This window comes from Mustela putorius, unplaced genomic scaffold, assembly GCF_011764305.1.
Source record: "Mustela putorius furo isolate JIRA1106 unplaced genomic scaffold, ASM1176430v1.1 tig00003845_pilon_pilon_pilon, whole genome shotgun sequence".
In the NCBI taxonomy this organism is placed as follows: Eukaryota; Metazoa; Chordata; class Mammalia; order Carnivora; family Mustelidae; genus Mustela; species Mustela putorius.
The window spans coordinates 61,237,038-61,262,051 of NW_025421998.1; the positions used below are offsets into that span (position 1 = coordinate 61,237,038).

At 49.6% G+C, this 25,014-nt stretch overlaps 1 protein-coding gene across 7 annotated transcripts in view; it reads left to right on the top strand.

Annotated features, from left to right (window-relative positions):
* Window positions 1-25,014, top strand: part of MINDY4 (MINDY lysine 48 deubiquitinase 4) — a 118,936-nt gene that overhangs the window by 34,834 nt on the left and 59,088 nt on the right. For all 7 annotated transcript variants that reach the window (XR_006601370.1, XR_001181121.2, XR_001181122.2 and 4 more), the window contains exons 6-9: window positions 10,012-10,070; window positions 15,149-15,255; window positions 17,741-17,857; window positions 19,090-19,178. Coding sequence is in view for 3 of the 7 variants with exons in the window: in XM_045062848.1 (XP_044918783.1) it covers window positions 10,012-10,070; window positions 15,149-15,255; window positions 17,741-17,857; window positions 19,090-19,178 (372 nt within the window). In the remaining 4 variants the exon portion in view is untranslated. The remainder of the gene's footprint in view (window positions 1-10,011; window positions 10,071-15,148; window positions 15,256-17,740; window positions 17,858-19,089; window positions 19,179-25,014) is intronic.

The following is a 25,014-nucleotide window of genomic DNA, read 5'->3' on the forward strand; positions in this document are numbered from 1 at the left end:
CTGGAGAAATATCAGCTCTATGCACCTTTTCCCTGGCTGTTGAGCAACACCTCCCTCTCTGCACCAGTCTCCTCGTGGAGCAGAGCTCAGCCACACCCGGGGAAGTGGAGCCTGTGGAAAGGGCAGGGAGATAGGAACTGGGAGAGCCACAGAACCTGTTAGCAGCTTGAAGGAAAGAGCAGCCAACCTGTCTTAATGCTTCGTTCAGGTCAGAAGGAAGAACAATCCGTGCTTCCCACATCCAGTAGATGAAAATGAACGGAGATGAGAGTCTGGAGCCTAACATTCTGTTTCTGGCTTTCCAGTCCTTCCAGATGGATGAGCCACATCTAGGTGAACTCTGAGAACTTCTCAGCTTTCAGAGAGAGCATCCATTAAATACCAGTTGTATGCTAAGACCTTGTGCCAACCAAGAGAAGGGGAGAGTAATGCGAGGGAAGGTCACACCTAGTACAGTTTTGTTTTGTGAATTGTGTGCCCTTGAAGGAACCCTCCCAGTCTGATGTCCTGGTAACTGAGTAAATTTCTTCTCTGTTCCTGGAATGTGCCAGAATCCGGCCTGACTCAAGGAAAGAGAAATGTTGGACTTGGTTTCAGATATTGCTCTGGCTCCACACACTTCTCCTCAAGGGTGCGTGCCAAAGCCTGTGGGGAAGGGCGCATACGGAAAGATAGTTAAGCTGAGAAATCATCAGCCCAAAAGAACAATGGTCCGGGAGGCGGGAGTACGTGTGTTCTCTCCAGCTAGACAGGCTGAGCCGATGGCTTTTCCAGGAGGATACAGGGCCATCAGTGTCCCCTCCCCTTCCCCCAAATCTGTCCTCACTGGGCGATCCCTATCTTGCTCCAACCTTCGTCATCATGGACCCGGATGAGAGAGACTTGGGTGTGCAGCCCAGTTCCCAATTAGGTGTTTTCACTGGGTTCAGGAAGATAATTTATTTGGATTGAATTGTTAAGGCAGATCGCTTTCACAGTATTCCAAGCAGAATGCTTTCTCACAGGAAATGTCAGACCAGGCAATTCTAGTCAAGTTTTCCACATCCTTAAGAAAAAAGAAAAGAAAGAGGAAAAAGAAAAAAAAAAAGGATTGCTATTATATGTTGAAGGTCAACCGTTCGAGCACTGGAAGCTGCTGGGTATGAAACTGAGATTTGGTTAAATGTTGTGATAGTGCATGAGATGACTTCCCAACAGCCCGACCTTGAACGAGGCCTCGTGTTCTCTAGGCTTCACTTTAAAAATGCCTGTCGATTGGGCTGCCCAGGGATATAGAGTGCTTCCCTGGGGTTGGGACATGGATCCCACAGGGCCAAGCAGCTGCGAGGTGAGGACACCCGAGGTGCCCCTTCCCCTCCCCAGACTCAGTTTCCTCATCTGTCAAACTGAGGTTATGCCTGGTGACTCCCAAGCCTCTTCCCAGCCTAAATTGCCACCTTTCTGTACCTTTATCTGGGGACACTTGCTGAACCACTGTAGGAAGCTGAAGAGAAATAGCAGGAAAGTGAAAAGAATCTTTTCTTCTGTGGAGAACTAAGACTTTTTAGAAAGGTTCTTTTTAAATCAGCTTGCCCTTAGGGATCTGCCTTGTCAAGGCTTATTCCTCCTGAAGTTAAGGAGAGCCTTTAAGCACGGGGCTATGGGACGTCCCCCTGAGGAAAAGAATGGGACACAGCTGCTCCTGCGAGTGTGCCTCCTAAGGACTTGCTACCCACTCCCCACCCCCGCATGTCCAGGAAGTTCCTGCGGTGGGGGGAAGGGCTGAAGCCTTTAATCACTCCATGTTCTGACCCTCCAAAGACAATTCTGGTGAAAGAGAAGCTGAGACTCAGGGCAGTTACAACTCAAAGCAATGCCAGTCTTCTTCAGCGCGAGCCAGCCCTGTGGCTTGTCTGTCCAATTCCTCTATGTCCCCTGACAATGGAGCAACTCTCTGCTTCGTTGCCATCCAGCCCTGTTGTTCATTCCAAAAGGAGGGTCTGTTAGAGGCCAGGAAGTAGCAAGAGTGCTGAACCTGCACTGGGAAACCTGGCCCCGCTCGTCAGTTTCACTTGTCTTGGAGCACTGCCTCTAGTGTGTTTCCAGAAGAGTCCGAGTTTCGTGGGCTAGGACAGCCTCCTGGGCTCCTGCCTCCAACTGGGATGTTCCCTTCAGCGCTGGCATGTTCTGTCAGGTTGAAGTATATATATATCAAGTAAAGCAAAACCCTTCTTGTCTCTTGGAACTTGCTAAAGTTTTCATTTTTAAAGTGCACCTGAGTATTTTTTTATCAAATGTTTTTGCTGCATCTATTGAGATTATCTTCCATTTGTCCCCTCTGCTGGTGTGAATTCCATTATCAGAGTCTCTAGTGTTAAAATATTCTTGCACCACTGCTCGGCCATGATTGTTTTCACACTCATGGCTGACGCATTTGTTTGTTATTTTATTTCATATTTTTGGACTTGTATTGATAAGTTCAGCTGTTTGGATCAAGGTGCCACAAAGTCTCGTAACCACCATAATCCTTACATCAGCGAACATGGAGCAATTCTGTTCAGGCGCTATTCTTAGCACTTGTTGGATTGACCTATGTAATGCTCACCACAAGCTTTTGAGGTAGGACTGTTAGGAACCCCATTTTATAGAGGTTCGATATGGCCAAATTCTCCTGTTGCATTGTTCCCTTTTGTTGTTCTATGACAAGTAGGTTTACCACTAATAATGCTTTTTATTCCAAAGTCTATTTTTAATCTGATGATACAATATTAACTACATTGGGTAGGCCACAAGAGATCTCTTTTCTCCCATGTGGTACAGTTCATCTTTTGTGTCACATGCCTTATGAAACTTCATATTGCAAATTAAGAAAAATCAGTTTGGGTTTCTTGTCTTTTAACTGGCAAGTTGAATTTGTTTGCTTTTATTATTTACTGATGTACTTGAATTTGTCTGTATTCTGTACTTTTTTTTTTAAGATTTTATTTATTTGATAGAGACACCATGAGAGAGGGAACACAAGCAGGGGGAGTGGGAGAGGGAGAAGCAGGCTTCCCGCTGAGCAGGGAGCCCGACATGGGGCTCTATCCCAGGACCCTGGGACCCTGGGATCATGAGCCGAAGACAGACGCTTAATGACTAAGCCATCCAGGTGCCCCTGTATTCTGTACTTTCATTTTCCCATATGCTTTTTCTTTATTTCCTCTTACCTCTTCTTTTCCTTCCTTTTTTTTTTTTTTTAAATTAACCATTTTCAAGTGAGTGATTTGGTGTCATTTAAGCACATTCACAGGGTTGCATAACCACCACTGTGTACTTCCAAAGCATTTCCTTCTCTTCAGAGTAAAATCTCTTCCAACCAAGCAGTTTCTCCCCATTCCTCCCATCCCCTCATCCCTAGAAACCCACAAACTGCGGTGTTTCACATAAAAAGAATCATGCCATACGTGACCTTGGTCTCTGGCTTCTTTCCCTCCATGTCATGGTTTTGTGGTTCATCACATCTTCATCACAATGAAGCACATGTCAACGCTTCATTCCATTTTATGGTGGAATAATATCGCATTGCACGATTAGACTGTGTTTTGTGTATCCTCTCATTCGCTGGTGGACATGTGAGTTGTTTTTACCTTTCGTCTCTCGGGAAGAGTGCTGCTATGAACTTGTGTCCCTGTGTTCACTTCTTTGGGGTACATACCCAGGAGTGGAATTGCAGGATGGTATGGTGATTCGATAGTCCACGTTTTTGAGGAACCGCCAAACTGTTTTCCACAGCAGCACTTTCTTGTGAATCGAGTGGGTGTTTATTTTTTCTTCTAGGGCTCTCTGATTTGGACATTATAGTTGATGCTTTGACTATTTTAGCAGTTACTCTTAAATTTTTTTTGATCATAATTGACTTAAAGTTTCAGTTTAATCAGTCTCTCTGCCCCCTCAAAAAATACAAGGATTTTAGAAAGCTTCAGCTGCTCATTTCCTGTTCCCACATTTCCTGTGTATAATCACCATCTAGTATTATCCCTGTGTTTTGAACTACCCCCTAATTAGTTGCTATTGTTATTTTTTCTATCGTCAGCTCTCATTTAGGTTTATCTACATGCTTCCAGATTTCTTTTCTCGTCATTGCCTCAGACCTGCTCTTTTCTCCTGGGTTCACTTTCCTTCTTGCTAAAGTAAGTCCGTGAGTGGTTTCTTCAGGGAAGGTCTGTGATGGTGATCTTTTTCAGTCTTTGTCTGAAAATGTCTTCATTTTGACCTTACCTTTACTAGTTTGAATACTAACGATGTCTTTTGTTAAAGTAATTTTCGTTTATAGATACTCTGCCTTTCTGCTAAGATTTTTCTCCTTGTCATTAATGCTCTCTCATTAATGTGTCATTTCAAGATGACATGTCTAGGTGTGCATTGATTTCCACGTGTGCCGTTTGAAGCTTCTTAGGTTTCTGTGAGGGTTCCTGTCTGCTGAGTTGTTGGCCATTATCTTTTCTATAGTCTCCTTTCTCACACCCTCTTTATTTTTCCTTCTGGAACTCCTTTTCGATAGGCACTGGAATGAAAGATTTCCCCTCCACATCTCTTCTTTGCTCTTTCACATATTTTCTCACTTGGGGCTGAGTTGCATTCCAGGTCATGTCATCTGATAGCTCCTAGTAATTTATTAGCTCTTCGTTGTATCCTAGCTCCTGTTAAAGCTTACCCCAAGTCTCCTCCCTCCCCCCACAATGTTAAAGCAGAGCTAACCTACAGAAAGTTTGGAAGAACAGAAAAATGAACGCCCGTGCCATCTTTACGTATGCTCAGCAGTTCTAGGATTTTGTCACACTTTGTTTTTTCATTCTTGCTTTTCTTCTCTCCTCCCCACATAAAGAATAATATATATTTGTAACACACACACATTTTTAAAAGATTTTATTTATTTATTTGAGAGAGAGAGAAAGAGATCAGGGGGAGGGGCAGAGGGAGAGGGACAAGCAGATGCCCCACTGAACAGGGAGCCCAAGGTGGGGCTCGATCCTAGGACCCTGGGATCGTGACCTGAGCCAAAGGCAGACACTTGGTCAACTGTCCATCGTTATAAAGGGAACTTTGCCTTTTGCCAGTAATGAGAAATTGGTAACTTTTAGACTACATGAATATTCTGTTCCTCAAGAATGTTTCAGCCGCTGGTTTTAACATCTATTAATAATCTTTTCCTGTATTAGGAGTTTATAAAATGATGATTATCTAATTTTTATCATTTTCTCATTCCTTTTACATTTATGATTCAGTCGATGGCGTCCTACAGAGAACTTTCCCTGACCCATCCTGTCCACTCCCCACCCCCAGCAGCAGGCTCATGGGGTTTAACATATGTTTCATATGTTAGAATCACCATCCTTCTATGTCCATGAGTTTTTTTTTAATTTCTATGACAGTATGTACTTTTCAAAACTGCCCATTCTTTTTTTCTTTAATAACATCTGTTTATTTTCTAATGATGTCCATTCATATTAAAAAAGTTTCCCTACTCTAATTACAGCCTCTCTTAGATTGTTGTTCTATTATCTCAAGTTCCTGGGAGTCCTTTTGGTTATGTCACCTGGCTTTCACTTGTGGTGCATGATTTTCTCATATACTTACTAGCTCTTTGTTTTGAGCATATTTTCAGTGGCACTTCAAAAAATCTCTCTTTCTCTCTCCTGGGGAATCTTGTGCAACTTGCGTTGTCGAAGTGCTGCTCTGGATAATTTTACATTGCTTTAGTTGGGTGTGCTGGGCTCTGCCTGTCTTGGGAAAATTTTGTGTCATAGTCTGGATTCTTGTGCCACATGAGTGGGGTCAGTTTGGACTCCATTCACACTGGGTTCTGAGTTGCCATCAAATAGAATATATAGTAAGTGGTCAATATCTTTATTCCTGTGGGACACCTTTCTTTCATACTCTGAAACTAATTCAGTCAAGTATCTAGTGCCAAACATTGAAGAAGGAGCATCTCCTTGTCTTTTTGTGTTAAGAGCTAGTGAACCATTTGGAGTGTGGGGCTATATAAGCAGGAAAGCATCTTCAAAACTAGTGTGGCCCAGACACACAGTGATGAGCTTGCCCAGGCTTCCCCCGAGGTACAGGTGAGGCACCTTGGGCCCACAGCCGGGAGCTGACTTGCCCAAGGGCATGCAGGGGTTGGGAGAAAAGGGACGAGAACTTAGGTCTCTGAATAGCCCTTCCCCCCGACCTCAGCCAAGATTCGGTTATCCGGGATTGAGTCCTGACCCCATGGAGCCCCAGATATCCACAGTGCCCTGGCCCTGGCTTCTTCCCTGGGACCACAAAAGGGAGTATGGGTGGGAACTGGTGACCTCAGACATGGCAGGCAAACTGGGTGTCTACGGCCCAGCTCCTGTGGATTTACTGGATGTCCACTATGACACATGTCTCTGCGTTATCTGCACCATCAAAAGTGTTTTGAATCCTTAATTTATCTTGTTGTCATTGTTTTCCATAATAGTTTTCACTCAAAGGCAAGAACATGCTTTTAAACTGACCTTTTAAACTTTGTAATGCTCATGCCACAAAGGGACACATGAAAGGAACAATAAGCACATTCCCTAAGTGTGAGCATAATTGAAGTCTCCTCTGGTGATGAGATCTATGGGAAACGGGCACAAGGCATCTGAGCTGGGCTTCTGCAGCTGAGTGGGCTCTGGGTGGAAGTCCCATGACCCGGGACAGGCCCCGCTGTACCCTATGTGGCAAGAACATCATCTCCACCCTCTCGCTGTGGCTCTCAGCCACCCACGTGCCCTGAGGCTTTGCCCTCAGGAGCCAAGAGGACCACTGGGAGGTTTGGATTTTGTCCCGTGGGCCACAGGAAGCCATGGAGGGTTCTGGGCAGGGGAAGGAAGCATAAAATAGAAGAAGGAATGTAATAGAGCCATTGGAACCAGCAGCCCGGGTTTGAGTTCTGGCTCTGGCCCTTCTAAGTTGTGGGACCTTGTGTGAGTCACCTAGCTTCTGTAAAGGTCACTCTGGTACTCAGCATCTGTTTATGGAGCACTGGCCGCGTGCTGGGCACGCAGGGTACAGAGGTGACCAAGAGAATCTATGATGCTTCGTCCCTCCTTGTGAGTTCTCTTACCGTATGTAGAATCCCACGGCTGATGTCACGAATTCCCATCAACTTAGTGGCTCAAAGCAACATGAATGTATTCTCTCACTGTTCTGGATGATCAGGGTCTGAAGTCAGTTCCACTGGACTTAAGTCAAGGTGTCGGCAGGGTCATTCCCCCTGGGGATCCCAGGGGAGTATCTGAGCTTCTCATGGCCACCCCACTCCTTGACTTGTGGTCCTTCCTCCACCTTCAAAGTGCATCCCTCCAACCTCTACTCCCGGCACCACACACCTCTCCTCTTCCGTGTCCAGTCTCCCTGGGCTTCCCTTCTCAAGAACACTTGCAATTATATTGCTTCCCCTTGGGTAATCCAGGATACCCTCTTTCATCCTAAGATCCTTTCCTTAGTTCAATCTACAGAGTCCTTTCTGCCATATACGGTACCATTCACAGGATAGCTTTGGAGGCCATCATTTAGCCAACCGTACCACATCAAACTGCAATTTATGTCTGTTCATTTTGTATGCCTGGGTCTCCCTTGGGCAGGGAGGTGGGCCTGCCAGATTACAGCCACGTGTTTGCTGGATGAGTGGGGGAGGAAATGAATGAATGCACGTGTGGAGGTGAGATGGAAGTGGCATACCTGTAGAGGATGAGTGCGAGTTTGCTGAAGGACATTCTACCCCAGTTGAAGGACTTAGGAAGAGGTATAGAGGCTGAGGTTGGGGAGCTCAGCATGCAGGGAATGTGCATGCAGCGTGAGGGTGCAGAGAGAGTGGGGGCTGGGGCAGTAGGTGGCCAGCTCAGGGGAAGCCCATAGGGTACCGTAATGGGCCTGGATTTTCTTTTATTTTGCTTATTTACTTTTTTATTTTTAAGTAATCTCTACACCCAACATGGGGCTGGAACGCACAACTCTGTGATCAAGAGTTGCATGCCGCACTGACTAAGCCAGCCAGGTGCCCCATCCTGGATTTTATTTTTCAAGGAAGCCATGTATATGGTGGTTGCCGCCTTTGTCTCTGGGGTCATTGCCTGGCTTCAGATTCCTGTGCCGCCACTCACTTACTATGTCCTGGGAGCAATCCTGGATCTCCGTGAGGCTCAGCGCAACAGCTCCTTCCTAAGTCTGCCCCAAGAAGCAGGTGGCTTTTGCTGCCTACAAGGCACTCAGCACAGTGTCTGGAGCAGCCAAAGGAGTCAGCAAGTATTTGCTGTTTGTACTGCTGTCGTTTTTATAAATATTATTGTTGGGGTGGTGATGATGGCAAACCCTTGAAGAACTTCAGCCAGGTTGTGGCACAGTCAGTTTTGTTTTTTAAAAAGATGGTTTTGACATCCCTGTGAAGACATGGGGGGCCGGCATGGGGTGGGGCATCACACTGGGGTCGGGAAACCAGCGAGGAGGCTGGCTATTCCAGTGATCTGGGTGAGAGACCAAGAGGCAGAGAGCGGAGACAGGTGCAAGAGAGATGCTCTTTCCTTTGGGATGTTCCAGAGATGCCTTTGCTCCTGTTGTTCCCTGCGTGGATGTTTCAAAGCAGATGTTAGAGGCCCTTAGCACCGAGCTTCAATACTCACTGTTCAGAAACAGGGAGGTATCTGGCCTTCGTCTCCAGATGGAATAGTGACAGAAGGGACAGATAGAAGTGGGTCTCAGGTCCTCAGCCTTTAGAGGCAGAGCCAGTGGCGGTGGGAGGGGTACGGGGACAGAAACTTCTGGTGAAGGTATAGCTTCTCATTGCCGTGGCTGTGACCCAGCATCTGTACTGCCTCCTCCTTCACCTCCTTCTCATGCACCCCCCAGGCCTTAGATCTGCTTTCCAGCGTGTTCTTTCACCAGTCCCCAAGAGAAAGCCTGTCTAACCCTGGTAGCATAGAGACGTAGGAATTTTGTGATTTTGAGTTGAAGAACATGGGCTTGACCCCGGTGAGGGGGTGATTAGGCCTGCCTGGGAGGGTGGGGGAAGGTGCTCTGTGTTCCAGCACTCTGGGCCAGAGCAAGAAACTTGGAGTCCGAAGCAGTATGTGTGCCCAGATCTGGTACCGTGCGTCCTCCATGATCCTCCACTCACACCCCTTCATACATCTTCAGGAGGAAGCCAATTCAATAGAATGTAGCACAGCAAGATTACGATTGTTACTTCAATCATATCTTACCCTGCAATGATGTTGGAGGAAAATATATTTCAATGCCATGTTCAAAAGGGCTGTCATTTTTTAACATAGTAAATGGGTTTTCAGAGAGTGATGTAATATTGTTATTCTTAATGCATTCTTTAAAAAAAAAAAAAAAGATTTTCCAGATTGATGCATGGTGGAGGGGAAAAAAATATCTAAAGAGAGCTGAAATACAGGTGGGCCCTGTTGGGAAAGTTCCACATGTACATACCTGAACTTACAAATCAGACTCCCAGGACAGATTTTTGATGCATTTTAGAGGTTTCTTAGACATGGCTGCTGATGGCTTTATAAGAAAACTGGGAGAAGAGAAACAAATGAAAAAGAAAACAGAGACATGCTGAAAAAAAATCTGCATAGTGATGACAAGCACTTGATTTGCACACGCATGTACCTGTGTGCGTGCGTGTGTGCGTGTATGTTTTCTAGCTGTCTCACAGTGACATCAGCAAGATACATTTGCATTTGGTTCTTGGCAAGCATCAGACTATGGGGTTTTCTGCATTGACTGGTGTGCATCTGTGTGTGTGTCTGTGAGAACACAGAATTGCAAGGCACCTTGCAATTTGGCCATTTGGTCCCATCCGGTGAAGGCACCCATGACGCAGAGAGGGAGAGTGACTATGTGAGGCAGGCCTGAATGGCGGGGGCGCTGGAGAGAACCATCCCCTGAACCCCCATCCACTGCTCCCCGCATTCTTCTCTGCTGCTTGTATCTCGGTGTCATTTTCCTCTGGTACATTGACATTTTCTTTTGTTCTAGGAAAAATCAGTTGCCAGCGTCCAACAAGGCTGATGGCGAACTGAGTGTCCTCCAACTTGGTAGGTGTTGCCGCTGTCTCTCTGTTCTGCCTGGCAGGGTCCTCAGGGCTCTGTTTGCTCCGTCTGGAAGGTGGTAGGGGTCTGGGGGCGCCTTTCCTCCCACCTGCCCTTAGGAAGGAGAGGCTGGCCCAGGGAGTAGACAAGGCTTCTCTCTTCGTGGTGGCTCTCGTCTTCTGCCTTCCGTCTTCCTGTCTTCGAGAAATTTTATAACACATCTGGGCATTTCTGGACCCACACTGGTTGGGGGTGGGGGTTGGGGGAGTGCAGAGGACCCTCTTGTGCATTTAGAGACTCTTTTAGGGCTATTCTGAACCTACAAAGGTCTCCAGAAGACAGCTCTGCCTGGGGTAGATCATCCTTGAAAAAAACCTGATCAATGTATCATGGAGGCACAAGATAGCATGAAGTGTGTAAGTGTACACTCTAAGTGTACACTCAGCTCCATGCAGTCTCACACACGAGTACATCAATGTCAGCGCTCTCCCTCATCAAGACAGAGAACATGTTCTTCTGGAACTCTTTAGTTTTGAAGCCGTCTTTTGTCTCCCCTCTCTGTGATTCTCTCAGCCCCGAAGATGGCTGTGTTTGCGGGGCTTGACAAAGCAGTAGTAGAACAGATGACGGTGATGCAGCGCCCAGACTTGAAAGGATGAGGCCTGAGTGCCGTGGACATTTGCTCTTCTTCCGGAAGCCAGCAATCTACCTGCCAGGCCGTTCAGACACTTTTCCTCTCCTTTCAAGCACCCCTTTTAAGAGGAAGGAAAAAGAGCCACGTGATCTTTAGAAGTTACTCATGTGAGACGTGCAGCCCAAGTTTGCTTTGATGGAGTTGAAAGGCTGGGGCCTCTGTCTGAATGAGGCAGGGGTTGGTTTGTTCTGCTCAGCTCACTTCAGAGGGAACAGTTCCATAGAGCTGCAATGGTGGCCGGTCAGGATGGCCTGGCCGGCTCAGAAAGGGACAGTCCCACACACGGCAACACAGAAGTCCAGAGCCAGCACGCACCGGCCTCTGAAACCTTTCTGTAAAGCACTGCACTTCGAGATTTTCCAGTGAGAGCCACTCCTGTCTGGACAGAAAACGAAGCACTTCCTGGCCTTCAGAACCCAGAGGGCTTCTGTTGGAAGGAAGGCTTTTAGCAATTCTCTCAGAACCCACTTGTTTGAAGTGTGTGTTTTCCAGAGGGAGGCAGCCGCTTGGCTAGTGACTCAGCTAATGATTTAGAAAAGGGGAAGGAAATAAAAGGTAGAAGATCACAGAAACCAGTCATCAAGAGAAAGGGAAGGAGAAGCTTTGGGGTAAGGCAGAGACAGGGAATAAAATTTGGTTAGAGGACCAGCATTTTCTTCCCTACCCCAATTCATTTTCCTTTGGTTCAGCTCAGCAAACTTTCATTAGCAATTACTTGCCGGGGCATAGATGAGGCTGTTGAAAGTATATCAAGGTGAATTAAAAGAGGCCTTGCTTTTTTGAAGGGCTCGGCTGGGTGGGACAGAGGAAGGGAGGTGTCTGCTGATACAACACATAAATTTAGAGGATGGTTCTCAGTGCATCACTGCTTCAAGAGATGTGTAAGCCGAGTTCTGTGGTGGGTTCCAGAAGTTTCCATAGGGAAGAGGTATTTAGCCTGGGCTCTGAAGGTTGAGGAGGTCTTGCCGAGTAGAGATGGGCAACAAGCCTTGTGGGGGCAAGGCATGGAGTGTGAGAAAGAGTGATTCGCTTGAGGTGACTAGCCCATAGGGGAAGGTGTGGGGTTAGGGGGAGCCGAGGCTGGGAACGAAGGTGTGGCAGGGCCAGGATGACCTTGAGTGCTGCGCTAACAAGCTTGACTGTAAATCATTAGTCCGTAAAGAGCCCTTGAAGATTCTGTGCTGGTGAGTAATGTGTGCAGTTCTGTGGGTTTAGGGCTCACTCTAGGTATGTGTGGAGGACAGATTGTAGAGGTAAGGGCCTAGATGTTGGAAGACCAGTAAGGGGGCTCTTGGACTAATCTAGAAGAGTGTGATTGGTTCCCTGTTCTGTCTGGCAAAATCCTCTGGGTGTTTCAAGACCCTGCTCCAACAGTTAGCTCTGATGGAAAGCGTCTCTGACCCTCTAAGGCAGAACTATTTGCCTCTCCTCCTCTGCTCTTAAAACCCCCCCACTCTGTTTTAGTACTCACGTTATACTATTTGCTTGGGGCTCTGTGTCTTCCTCTAGGCAGTGAGCTCCTTGAAGGCAAGGGTGGTGTTTTACACATCTTTGGACCTCCACTCTCCCACTGTCCCAAACAACCCTGGGCCCATCATGGACGCCCAATGAAGTGCTCAGTGAACAGCCAGAAAAAGAATGACATATTCCTGGAATAGTGGTGGGAGTGAGGGTGGGCAAGGTGTGAGACAACCTAGGGGTAGAATGATCTGGAGGCTGGATCCCCGTGGTGTGTGAGACGGGGCAGAGGTCTCAGCTTGGGTCCCTGGAGGAGGGCTGGGGACATTCTGAGAATCTTTTATTGGAACTGAAGACTGGAGGAGTGCTCTGCTGAGATTCCTGAGTCTGGGGTGTTGAGGGCACTTCCGGGGAAGATATCTGCAGTCAGTGGGAAGGATGTGTATAGCCCTCTATTATGTTTTACTATATGTTTTCCTCCAAAGGGTGAATAAAATGGTATGGGAGACAAGCTCCCTTGCCTTTTTTTCAACCAGACACTTATACCAGGGCCTTAAAAATAGCATCCTCAAACCACCGGCATTTGCAGATGGTTTTGTCTGCTTGGCCAACATGTCATTCTGGAGTGCTTTGTTTTTCCTTCGCATGGCGGTCCCACCACATCTGGGCCCAAGGCCTGCTATGTGGTCCCGAACCAGATCCCTGCACAGGGGCCAACTTCCTCCTGGCAGCAGTCAAGGATGGCTGCTTCCTCTTGGGGGGGCTCCACCCGGTCTGCGTCCCCGGGGCCCCCAGCTTTCATTCTTAGATTGACTTCATGGAGCCCCGAGCAGAGCACGTTTTGGCCCCGGTTCCCTCCCTGACAAGCTCAGACTAAACAGAAGCCTCCAAATAGGCTTAAATACTGCCCCTTGGGTTCCTCCAGGAAACAGTCTGGACTGGGGCATTGCAGAGAGCCCTCATGGCCTGGTAGAGTCACTCAGGTTACTCTTCCCTTCTGTTCTGGGCCTCAGCTGCCCCCAGGGTTGAATTCATCACACATCTCTGTTCCTCCAGGGAACATGCTCAGTATCGGTCTTTACAAAGCCTGCCCATCGGCCTCCTTCTCTTTACCTCCCTTCTTGCTCCCTTCCCTTCTCCACCTTCCTCTTCCTCTTTCTCCTCATCCCCCCTCCTCTTGCCTCTCTTTCATTTCCCTGTAGCCCCACCCTCACACTCCCATGACCTTCCTCTCCTCAAGCCACCATTCCCGAGCATTTAGTCGGTGTGTTTGCTTGTGTGTGTTCTTGCAAAATGTGCCGTGGGTTTTGTGTGTATGTATTTGCCATGGCTGTCAATCATGTTGCCTTCTGCTATGTCATTTGCATTCTTGCTTTCTCTGCCCAGCACCGTGTTTTTAAGACCCATGCACGTTGCTGAGGGAACGTCTATCGGGTTGTTTCTTCAGGGTACTTTTATAAGGTCACGGTCACAGGGTGACTTTTTCAGAAGTCCTAACTAAGATTTCTCATTTAAATTCAGATTCTCATTTCAATTCCAGACTTACTTTTACATTTTGTTCAGCCTAAAGGTGGAATGGTTTTCTTTTCAGTGGACTGGTACTCTGGGGGTTGGCCTCATCCTGTGCCTGGTCCTCCCCCAGGGGAAAAAAGGAGACTGTAGAATAGGATATAAGGAATGTGTCCTAGGGACACGTTGGCTTTTGGATAGCATCTCCAGAAGGTGTGAGGCAGGGACAATACCATGTCCCCGATGTACAGAATTACGGGAGGCAATGTTGATTTCTATGCAGTGTAGCGTACTTTTCAAATAATCGTTTCATCTTGGGAAAATGAGCAAAAAACACATTCAACAGGCTCTCTGGAGACTCGTCTGCTCGGCTTTGCCAGAGTAATTACCTCGGATTGTTTTCACTTGGGTCCTTCCTGAGTGTTCCAATAAATGCTGCGGCCGTGGGTACAGTGTGGGGAGGGAGGCTCAGCCAGCTGGGAAGGCACAGGCTGGGGCTGCCAACACCGTGCTGTGACCCTCTCCGGGCCCCCATTGCTCCAGCTGTAGAAAGACTGTATGTGGCATTTGACTCAGTGTCCCTTCTGGCTGGAGGTCCAGGGAGGTCCGGCTGGCAGAATGGCAGAACGATTAGACATTGGCCTGGGTTTGATCCTGTCTCTGCCACTTTTCCGTCTGTGTGATGTCAGGCCGGTCCTTTTACTTCTCTGAGCTCAGTTCTCATCTGTAGATGGGGCTGTTACAGGACTTAGATGCTCAAACATGAGTGGTTGGTAAGTGAAAGCCAGGACAGTGATAATCTGTTACTATTGTTTTCTCAGGAATGGTGGCATTTTCTTTCCCAATCCCTCCCTCTTCATGTTGGCCTGGGGTATCGGTTTGTGCAGAATGCCCACGTTTTGTAAGAAAGCTGTCTGACTGAGGTTCTCCTGGGCCTGATTCCATGGCCTCAGCCCTAGGCTCTTGTTTCACTGCATGTCCACAGGCAGAACTTTCTAGCGGAATCCTGGTGCTGTGGATCAGCACCAGGCTGTGACAAGGAGCAAATGCCCCCGCTCTGCCTTTTTTCCCTCTGGTGAAAACCTGGAAGCCCCAAAGGGGAGAGGCAGGTGGATGATAGGGAAGCCCTCCTTTCATTCAAATGCATCCATGTCCTTGGTGTTAAATGATTCTTTTTTTTTCTTTTAAGATTTTATTTATTTATTTATTATTTAGAGAGCTGGGGGAGACAGAGGGGGAGCAAGCAGACTCCTGCTGAGTGTGGAGCCTGATGTGGGGCTTGAGCCCATGACCTCAAAATCATGACCTGAGCTGAAACCAAGAGTCAGACACTTGGCCGACTGAGCTGCCCAGGCACCCCAAATGATTTCTTACTCTGTTCTCCATGGGTCATAACAAGGGGCTCACATGATCCTTCTTTCAGAGGATGTGGAGGATGAATTGATAAAGGAAGAAGTAATCCTGCCTCCAGTCCCATTGATGCTCAAGCTGCAAATAGTGTCAAAGCCAATCGACCTCTCAGTGGCCAAGGTAGGCGTGCTCTTAAAAGTGTGTACTGATACATCTTGATTTGAATTGGTGTGAATTGGTGCAGTGTGGATTGATGCTGTCTTGGTGTGAATTGGTATGGGTGAGATGGCTTCGATCCCTCTAGTCCCATCGATCTTGCGTCTCAGTCAGGTTAAAGTGGAAATTCGGGTGTGGTAGAGAAGAGCCTGAACTGAGAGTCAGGGGGCTCCTGGTCTTCTCCCGGAAGGGGTGAGGGTACAGTCTCCTCCCATTTAGACATTGCAGGGTCTTGTTCTTCTTTGGGCCCAGAACTGCTTCCGTACACAAGCAACAGGTACTTCCAGAGCTGCAATAGCAGCAGAGAACCGACCTCATTAGACCGGCTCTTTAACACTCATCTCCCAAGCTGGGCTCAGGCTGGACTGCAGTAGGGGAGGACAGACAGGTGGGTGTTAATAATTCCTCAGCACTGTTGGGTTCACACCACTGGCCTCCTGGAGGGACTTGAGGTCATAGGACTTAGGGAGCAGGTTCCTGGCCTTGTCAACCTCCTCTGCAGGGATGCCCTGGATTCCTTACCATATCAGCTGCCAGATGACCTCACCCCTCCCCTTGGCCAGCAGTTCCTGATGGAATGCCACTCCCGCTGTCTTCCACTGGCTCTTGAGCCAGGATGCAGGAAGAAAAGCTAAAACGCTCGGGGACACTGTTGACCCTCTTTTCTTCCCACCTATAAATATTTACTCAGCACACAGATTTAAAAAGTCAAAGATTTTTCTAGAAGTTTTATGCCTTCCCTTTCCTCCCTTCCCATTTTTTCCTTCTTTTCAAACCATGGAGGGTAGGGGGACTGGAGGAGGGTCAGACACTTTTACGTGGCCTCAGGCCTGGGAATAAGTGCTCAGGCTCTCTGTATCCACAGGGCTGTGATTCTTTGCAGTGAACACGCCTGTTTTGGGAAGGGCCCTTTGAGACACCTAAATTTAGACCACCCAGCAGCAGCAGCAGCATCTCTAAAAGCAGCTAAAAAATTGAGGCCCATCCAGAGAAATGGAGGGCCCCGGGCACACAGCCTCCATAGCACCCAGGCTTCTAGGCTTGCCACTCGGTGACCTGGTGACCCCACTGTGCCTAGCTGGCAGCTGTTCTATGATTAAGAGAACAGACATGGGCTTTGGTCATAAAACTCCAGTCCCTATGTTTCCTAAGCTCTTGAAAAACTCAGTTCAAATACATGGATTGTTGTTGATGTAAGAAGGGAAACAAAGCCCTGACAGACAATTTCATCCAGCCTTCTCTCCTGTGTGCCGCTAGCCCACGTTTGATGACATGTAGACAAATGCGTCTGTCACCAAGACTTTCTTGTACTAAATGAAAAATAAAAAAGAACTGATTCCGAAATGAAGTAATCTGAATCTGTAGGAAAGATCTGACCTGGAGATGTGACAACAGAGCCCATGTGTTGGCCTTCTGAGACCTTGGATGTAAAGCTATGGTGGGAGAGAGGAGGTAGCTGAAATGAGAGGGTATCCGGGGGGAGGCTCTGCCTTCCCGGGCTGGTCAGGGGGAGTGGTTGGCACTTTCTGGGGCTCTGGAGGGTGGGGCTTGGGCTTATGAGACATGAACAGTGAGATCAGTATCAGCCAGAAGCTTAGAGAAGACAGAGCTGTGAAGAAATGGAGGTGCTGCCTTGATAGGCAGTGGGAACCCCCCCTTCACTGGGTAGTTGGGGTTCAAGTTGAGTTCATGGGAGACCACTTGTAGGTGATGGCATAGAGGAGATTCTTGCATGTAGTAAGGGATGGTACTAGAGCAGGGACTGGCAAACTTTCTATGAAGGGCCACATCGTCTATTTTAGGCTCTCTGTTGCAACCGCTCAGCTCTGCCATTGCAATGTGAAAGCCAACACAGAGAAAATATAAGCCAATGAGTGTTTTTATGTTTCAATAAAACTTTATTTACAAAACATGCTGGGGGCCAAATTTGGCCCATGGGTTATAGGTTGCTAAGCCTGCCTCACGGCACCAGTTTTCCAGCGTAGCTGCACATTGGTATTGCCTGGAGAGCTTTTAAAATGACAGCCCCTGGGGTCTACCACTGAGAGGTTCTAATCTAGCTGGGCTGGCACGTGGCCCGAACCTCAGGATTGTTACACCCTTACAGGTGATTGTAGTGCACAGTTGAAGACCTCGAACGTCCCTTCTGAAACTACAGTTTTAGGTTTCAGGTTTCCTCTAAGGAGCCTGCAAAGCGTTGGGCCTGTGGGTCAGCACAGGAAGGTTTATTTATGGATATTTCAGAGGTAAGACCCTCAGGGTCATGTTTTTCTCTTTGCAAATACTAGAAGAATGAGTCTGCAAAATGAAAAGAAAAATCAATGAGCCTGCTGGAAAACGGGCTGCTCAGCTAGAACTCGGGAGCGGCTCCTGAGGGAGTCCGGACACTGGGCGGCGCATTACTGTTTGCCTTTAAGACATCTAATGAAACTCTCTCTTCTTTTGACAGGACATAAAGGCCCTTCTGTTTGGCTCCAGCCTTTGCTGTTTCAACGAGGAATGGAAGCTTCAGAGTTTTTCCTTTAGTGACAAAGCCTCATTAAGATACGGCATCGTGCAGAACAAGGCAGGTCGCTTCTAGGTTCCCCAGGGACATCGCTGCGGGGCGGGGGTGGGGGGGGGCCTGCCACAGGCAGAGCCAGGTGTCCTGCAGTTCACTGAGCTAGCCCGTGCTGACCAGCACCATGTTTGCCGAGTGCTCACCCAGGACTGGAGATGGCAGAGCAAGAGCTGGGGAATGTGACCCATCCCCTACCAAGGCTTCTCCTCAGTGTCCAAAGTCCTCTCTGAGAGGGGCAGAAGGAGGCTCTGTGTTCAGTTGGGGGCCTCAGAGGGGGTCCTGAGGCAGAGTCCTGGGAAGTGGTTTTACAGGTAGGACTGGAGAGAGGCCACTTGAGGCAGGAGACATCACGAATAAAGGGAAGGCTTTGAGAAGAAGTGCGCGAGGAGGAGTTGTGTTCTAAGACGGGGAAATGTAGGTGCACGAGGGCAGGATTTGGGCACTGTTTATACACATTTCCTGAGTCATACACTTTGAGGCCCAGAAGATACTCTAAATCTAGCAGCCCAATGAGATTCCGTTACTCAAGCCCCAAGAGCCTCCCCTTGGCCCTCATTGCCTGAGGAAGAGCCCCAAGACCCTTAAGTTAGCCTCGGTCCCTAGTTTGGCCAAGATCAGCACATCTTCCTCCACCCCCAGTTCAAGGGTACCCATGCCTGCTACTCTGATAATCCTTGTACTTGTTGAACGGGGTGAGCCCCTCAAGGAGACTTCTTCCTCTAACGTGGGGGGCCGGGGGACAGAGATATACCTAATGGGTGCCGAGGCAGGCCACAGCTGGGCAAAGATTGCTCCCATGAGCAGGAGCTGTTGAAGGGGCTTTTGAGATATCAGGGAAGGCTTCCTGGTGAAAGAGGCCTTTAGGATGGGTCTTGAAGGCTGAGTAAACCACTGACACTCTCAGCCCTTGGACTTGGAAACATTTCCTTGAATGACTGGGGACCTATGGTGATGTACTTGATTTTACAGCCGACTGGTTGTGAAGGCCTGCTTTCCTTCTGTGAGACATGTGGACTTGCTCCTTTCTCCAGTTCTGGGTCCTGGGGTCTTTGTCAGCCCTTCTCTGTGAGCAGCCTCAGTGCTCTGTAGAAGGACTCGGCATATCAAAGGCCTGCGTTTGGAGGCAGTGGCTTGGTGGCCCTGTGTCTTAACCTGTGGCCAGAGGCTGGTTCTGGAGGAACAGACAACTTGGCCTTGGGTCAGTCCTCACTGACACTAATATGTGTCCTTCTTTGCAGGGGGGTCCCTGCGGTGTTCTGGCAGCTGTCCAAGGCTGTGTCCTACAAAAACTCCTGTTTGAAGGAGATAGTGAAGCTGACTGCGTTCGGTAAGTCAGCGCTCATTCTGGCAATATCTTCCTTTCCCAAGGCTTCTCCTCAGTGTCCAGAAAAAACAAGCAAGGAAGCGTGTGTGTTCCCTGATACTTCCTGTCTTCTGGAAAGGGAAATACGGACTGGCTTACAGGGCCAGCGCTGCCCTGTTTAAATGACCTGTGTGCATTTGTCTCTAAGTCCTGTTCCACGGGCCAGTCGCCGTGGGAATGGCATCGAAACTAAGGCTGCCCCCTCCTCAGCATTTGAGTGCAGCGGCTGCCCAAGTCCCATCCACACCCACGTCAACCCGCTGACCCTTCGACTGAGGCCAGGTCTCCCCTCCCTCCCCATGTTACCTCACCTCTGCCAACAGCCACGACCACACATTCCAGCCGGCCCCACAGTGCATTGCTTCCACTCCCTTCGGCCATTTGTTTTCCACCTCACACATTAAGTGATTGCACATGGGCACCTCCTTCTCCTTCTCACTCACTCCGCAGACTTTTCTGGAATATCTCCATGCAGGCAGAATGCTCTGTGCGGTTGAGGGACAGTGGTTGGGGCTAAGAGAGAAGGATTGGCCAGGTGCTGGCCAGGGCGGGGGCTAGATGGCCAATTTGAGGATGGCCTTCTTTCATCTCCCTGTGTGCCCAGTGACTAGCTTGTGCTCACTTACCCCCAGAGCTACAGAACTGGCATGTGTTCTTTTCTCTCTTTCTCTTTCTTTGAAAAATACCATGCACACAGAAAAGTACATGACTCCTGTGTGTTCTGCTCAATGAGTTACTATAAAATCCCACACCCCTCAACCTATTGGCCGGATCAAGAAAGAGAAATGTTTCTAGCACCCCAGAAGAGTCCTCCTGCCTAGTAAAGACTTCCATTCTCCCCCCAAAAGTTGTGATTAAACAGATTCTAAAATCACAGCTGAGCTTTGCCAGTTCCTGAATTTTAATGAAAGGGACTTGTTCTTTGATGTAGACATTTCAGTGCCTTTAAAAAAAAAAAAAAAAAAAAAAGAAAGCTTCTAAGCTTTCTAAGCAACAAGGCCCATTCCCCATTTGTCCATGTTCAGATTCCTAGGAGGGATGCTGAATTACCCAGCTATCGTGCCAAGCTCAGGACAAATAAAACATCTTTTACCAGCGTAGAGGATTTTGCCTTAGGTAGCTTTTCATGCTTGGCATTTTAGAATTTCTCTAATAATATAAGTAATTACAAAGTAATCATCAAAGTGTTTTGTCTCAAGCTCAAAGATGCTGATTACCAGCATAACCCAGCTATAACCAGAGCAGAGTGACCTAACATTTCCACAGCGGGACCTTGCCTCATCCTTGTTCTCCTCCATACCCGCCCACCCCCTGCCAGTCCAAACATAACTGCTCCTGTCCGTGCAGGGCCTCTGAACGGCCAGCTAGCCGAGTGCTGCCCACAGTGCAGGCAGAGACCCCGCTGTCGATTATCCTGGAGAGGCAGCACAGTGTCTGATGTTCTGGAATGCTCCTAACTGAGTGGAACTTGCTAAATGAGGGACCTCTGTCTGCCCTCAGAGGGTGCAGGGACTGTCCCTGAGTGCACGTGCACCTGCCCGCCCATGTGCCTTCCTTGCACTGGATAGAAGCATGCCCAGGAGGGCTTCGCAGGAGCTGGGAGGGCATACAGGGCTCCAGAGGGTAGCCGTGGCCTTACCTTCATGGCAGCTACAATTGAGCATGGGAGCCAGGCAAATAGAAGTCTCTAGGGGTTATGCCAGATGCTCAGTGCTCCCCCAGACCTGAAGGCGGGGAGGCAGGCCTATTGGAGGGGTGATATTTGGATTCCGCTGAGGTCTGGAGATCATCAGGGCTCTCAACTGGCTTCACATACTTGCTCGTTTCTCCCTCAATTTCTCCCTCCCAGCACACCCTTCAGACTTCTTCCAGGGCTCCTCACTCCACAGAGACCTTAACATCAGGGAGGCCTTCTCTAGTGAAGACAAACCCCAGGCCTGCTTCCAGGCCTCCCCTTGGTGCCCTTGTTCCCCGACATCGTTACCTGTCCATGGACACACCCCTACTGCCCCACCCCCTGGGAGCACCAGCCCCATGAGAACAGGGGCCTTCCTGGGCCGCCTGGTTCACAGCCTGCCCCTGGCATCTAGCCCAGGGCCTAGGCCACAGAAGAGGCCCTCAGAATTTTTGTTGAATGAACGCATACACAAATGCATGAGTTATCCAGACTCACAGGGAGGGGAGGGAATGGTGTTCCAGTAAGGAGAACAGCATGTGCAGAGAGAGGCCTGAGGGCAGTGAGGACAGGGTGGGGAGGGGAGCAGAGAGTTGCGTGGGGTGCCCGGGGCCGGGTTTGGGGGGAAGCAGGATGAGACCCGGGGGTGGCCCATGGGACAGGGCTCTGCTGTCAGAGGGGCCTCGGGGTCTTACCAGCTGCTTGGGTCAAGCCTTGGCCTTGGCCCTCGGGGGACATGTCTCAAAATTCATTTCAGCCCTCTTCTCATTCAGAGCTGCTTTTGAACTTGGTCTTTGTATTTGGGGGGAAGTTGTGGATTGTTTCCCAATGATTGGGATGGGGTGTTTAAGTTGGTTCCAGGAAGGGCTGTTTCTCCCTGGGGCACACACAAGGCAGGCTTGATTCTTGTCACCCACCCCACACACGACTGAGGGGATGTTCCAGCCTCTGGATCCACAGGTACATTCTCCGGGGAGTGCTCTGCTCTCCACACCAGAGAGGGGAGCCAGGGCTTGGATGGCAGAAAGCCATCCTGGTTGGGAGTGCAATTCAGGCTCTGAGTAGAAAGAACACCGGGTCAGCAGTCAGCAGTGGGAAGTGAGGTCCTCTCCACCTCCCACCATCTGCAAGCCAGCCACTGGCCGAGCGTGGCCTCAGGCCCCAGTTTACACTGACAGGTGTCTATTTAAGCACCGACTAGATGGAGAGTTCCATCAGGTCTTTGCTGGGGGGAGGGGGAGGAAATGCAGCCTTGGCTCCCATGGGCTGCCCATCAGCTGGGACTCTGAGAGACAAGTCAGGACCAGCCTAGACCTAAGGCCCTTGGTGGCTGGCTGCTATGTCTGAGCTGGGTCCTAGGGGCAGTAGTGGGTAGGCAGAGGGAGAAGGGGGAAGAAGGAGCTGCTTGGGGGGGCGGTATATGTAGGGGTGTGCCAGGTGGGAAGGAGCCCAAGTCTGGCTGCCTGGCTCAGCCAGAAGAGGTCCGTGTGGAGTAAACAGGGAACTTGGCCTGCTGGACAGGACCCCCTCCTCCTGGAAGCATGGAAGGATTCATGCTGCAGAAGAGTTACCTCAGTTTTCTTGGGAGCCCCACAACTATGGGTGTTCCTTGTAAGTCCTGCCCTTCTCTACCAGGGCTCATCTCCACACAGGCTGAGTGGGCAGGCTTTTTGCTTCCATCTACTGGGGCTCTGGCAGGGGCTAGGGAAGAGGTAGCTCAGAGGGGGACAAGCTCGGGGAGGTCTCAGTGGTGATGGGCTACAGGCAACAGGCACCAGATGCCTACACACACACACACACAGAGAGAGAGAGAGAGAGAGAGAGAGAGAGTCCTGTGTTTCTTTCTCCCACTTCCCCTGCCATGGGGCTGAGTTTGCTGAGGTTACAGCCTGCCTCAGGGGCTGGAGAACAATTGGGGCTTGGGCGGAGAGACTTCTTCTGGCTTCAAGCTAGGGCTTGGGTCAAACAAAGCCCAGGGGAGCAAGGGACTGTTGCCCAGGGCTGGCGGCAGAGGACGGAAGGGAGCGCTGAGTCTGGATTGCTGCTTGGTGGGTGGTGAGGCCTTGCAGGGCTGGGTCTGGAGACCTGGGCTGCTGGGTCTCACCTTCTCCACTGAGGAATCTCTGTCTTGCCCAAGTTAGACTCAACAAGGAAATGCAGACACAGTCCTTTATAAGTCATCAAGGGCTATGCAAGCAGGTGGGACCATGTGGGGAAACTGAGGCTCAGAGAGGCATGGTGCTCCCGCAGGGTTACTCCTGGCATCTGCAGTGGCGCTCTGTTTGCCATCCCATTCAGCTGTGCCCCAGAGGAGACTCTGGGCAACAGGAGAGCCAGAGAGGTCAGAAGCGGCTGGGCCCACGAGGCTGCTGGCGTGTGTCTGGAACACTCGAGTGCTGGATCCCCAGACAGACTCTCAGTGACCAAGGTGCCGCTCTGTGTTTTACAGGGGCCTTCAGGGCACAATCCGCGCCCCCCCCCCCTGCCATCCCCTACTTTGGAAGAACTCCATACAGAAGTACTAAGAGTAATGCAGCAAACAGCTCTTGTGAGCAAAGGGTGACAGCTCCGTAGGAGCCCCTCTTCATGCCCATTAATTTAATCATACAATTTGAATACTGGTGGGCAGGCCATTGACCTTTCTGCCTGGGCCCTGTGTGCTGAGCTGGGTCCGAGGCTTTAGTACTTCCTTTTGACTCTGAAATTCCAGGATTTCAGAAATGACCCAATTTAAAAAAAAAAAAAGAAGTCAGGTGACTCCCCTTTCCTCTTCAGGAACACCATGGTGGCCTGGCCCCGCACACCACGCAGCATCTGCTGCTGCCCGACTCTGGGCCCCACGGGGGCCCCTGAAGGACCTGTGGGCCTTCCCACACTGGGGCTGGCGGTGGGGCCCCTACTCACGCCTTCTGCTCACCACCGATGGGGAGCGATTCTGTGAAAGCAGCGTGGGGGATTGACTGCGCCCTCCAGGGAAGTCATGCCGAAATAAAGGCCTCTTGGCAGGGATGGTGTTTTTTTCTGTGGGCCTGTCTGGCTTCATCAGGACCCACTCCGTCAGGCCGGCAGCTGGCCTCTCCTCCATCAGGGAGGACAGAGCCAGGCATCAAGACTCCGTGTTTTTCCCCACAGAGGGGTTGTGCTGGTGGCTTTGGGAAGGGACAATGAGTCTTACTCCCCTGCAGGCCTAGAAGAGCCACAGACCTCCGATGAAGGCAACACAGGAGCCACCCTTGTCATTGAAGTTTTGTAGGTGAAAGCAGGGAGTTCCTTGGTGAGGCTGAACTCGGGGTGACTCACCACAGCGCCCCCTTCCTCTCATCGTCTGCAAGGACAGCCCTGTCTACCCTGCGGCCAGTGACATGGCAGAAAGGGCAATGCTGGAATGATGCTTGGGGGCACGTGGGCCAGTGTCAACATCTGTGTGGGAAGGCGAAGGCCAGTGAGGGCAAGGGGCTTCCCTGAGGCCTGGGAGCCAGGAACCAAATGCAGCCCCGACTGCTGCACTTTTCCATTGTGTCTTCCGGAAAGATGGCAAACTGGGGCCCAGGAAAGGGTGGAGACACTGGAAGTTTTTCTAAATGGAAGCCAGTGAAAAGAATGAGGACTGTGTGTAGAAAGAGGGTCTCTAACCAGTCTGTGAGATCAGAAAGACACGGGCCGGACCAAAGAGCCAGGTCTCTTGATAGCGTTGGACGGCGCCCAAGAGATGGGCTTGAAGACAGAGGGTTGCTGGGTTCTACGGCCAAGAGCTCCAAACAATTGGTTCCAGTTTCCTAAGTCCTCCTTCCTCCCTCAATGCTGTTTTAATTTTTCTAACTTTACTGTGTGACTTTGGGTGAATCTCTTAGGCTCTGTGCCTCATTTTCCCCATTTAAAAGCAACAGTACTGCTGCCTTTCTAGGGTAGCTTTAATGGCTAACGAAACAATACATGTGAAGTATTTCTAACAGTGCCTGGCCCATGATAGGTACTCAGTATATGTCGGCTTTTCAGATCTTATTTGTGGCTACACTGAGAAGATTTCAGTCAGACACATGACTTGCTTAGCGTAGAACACAGTGGCTGTGTGAAAGGTGACCTCTTAGGTCCATGTCTGCAGGTTTCCCAGTATAGATGTTCTAG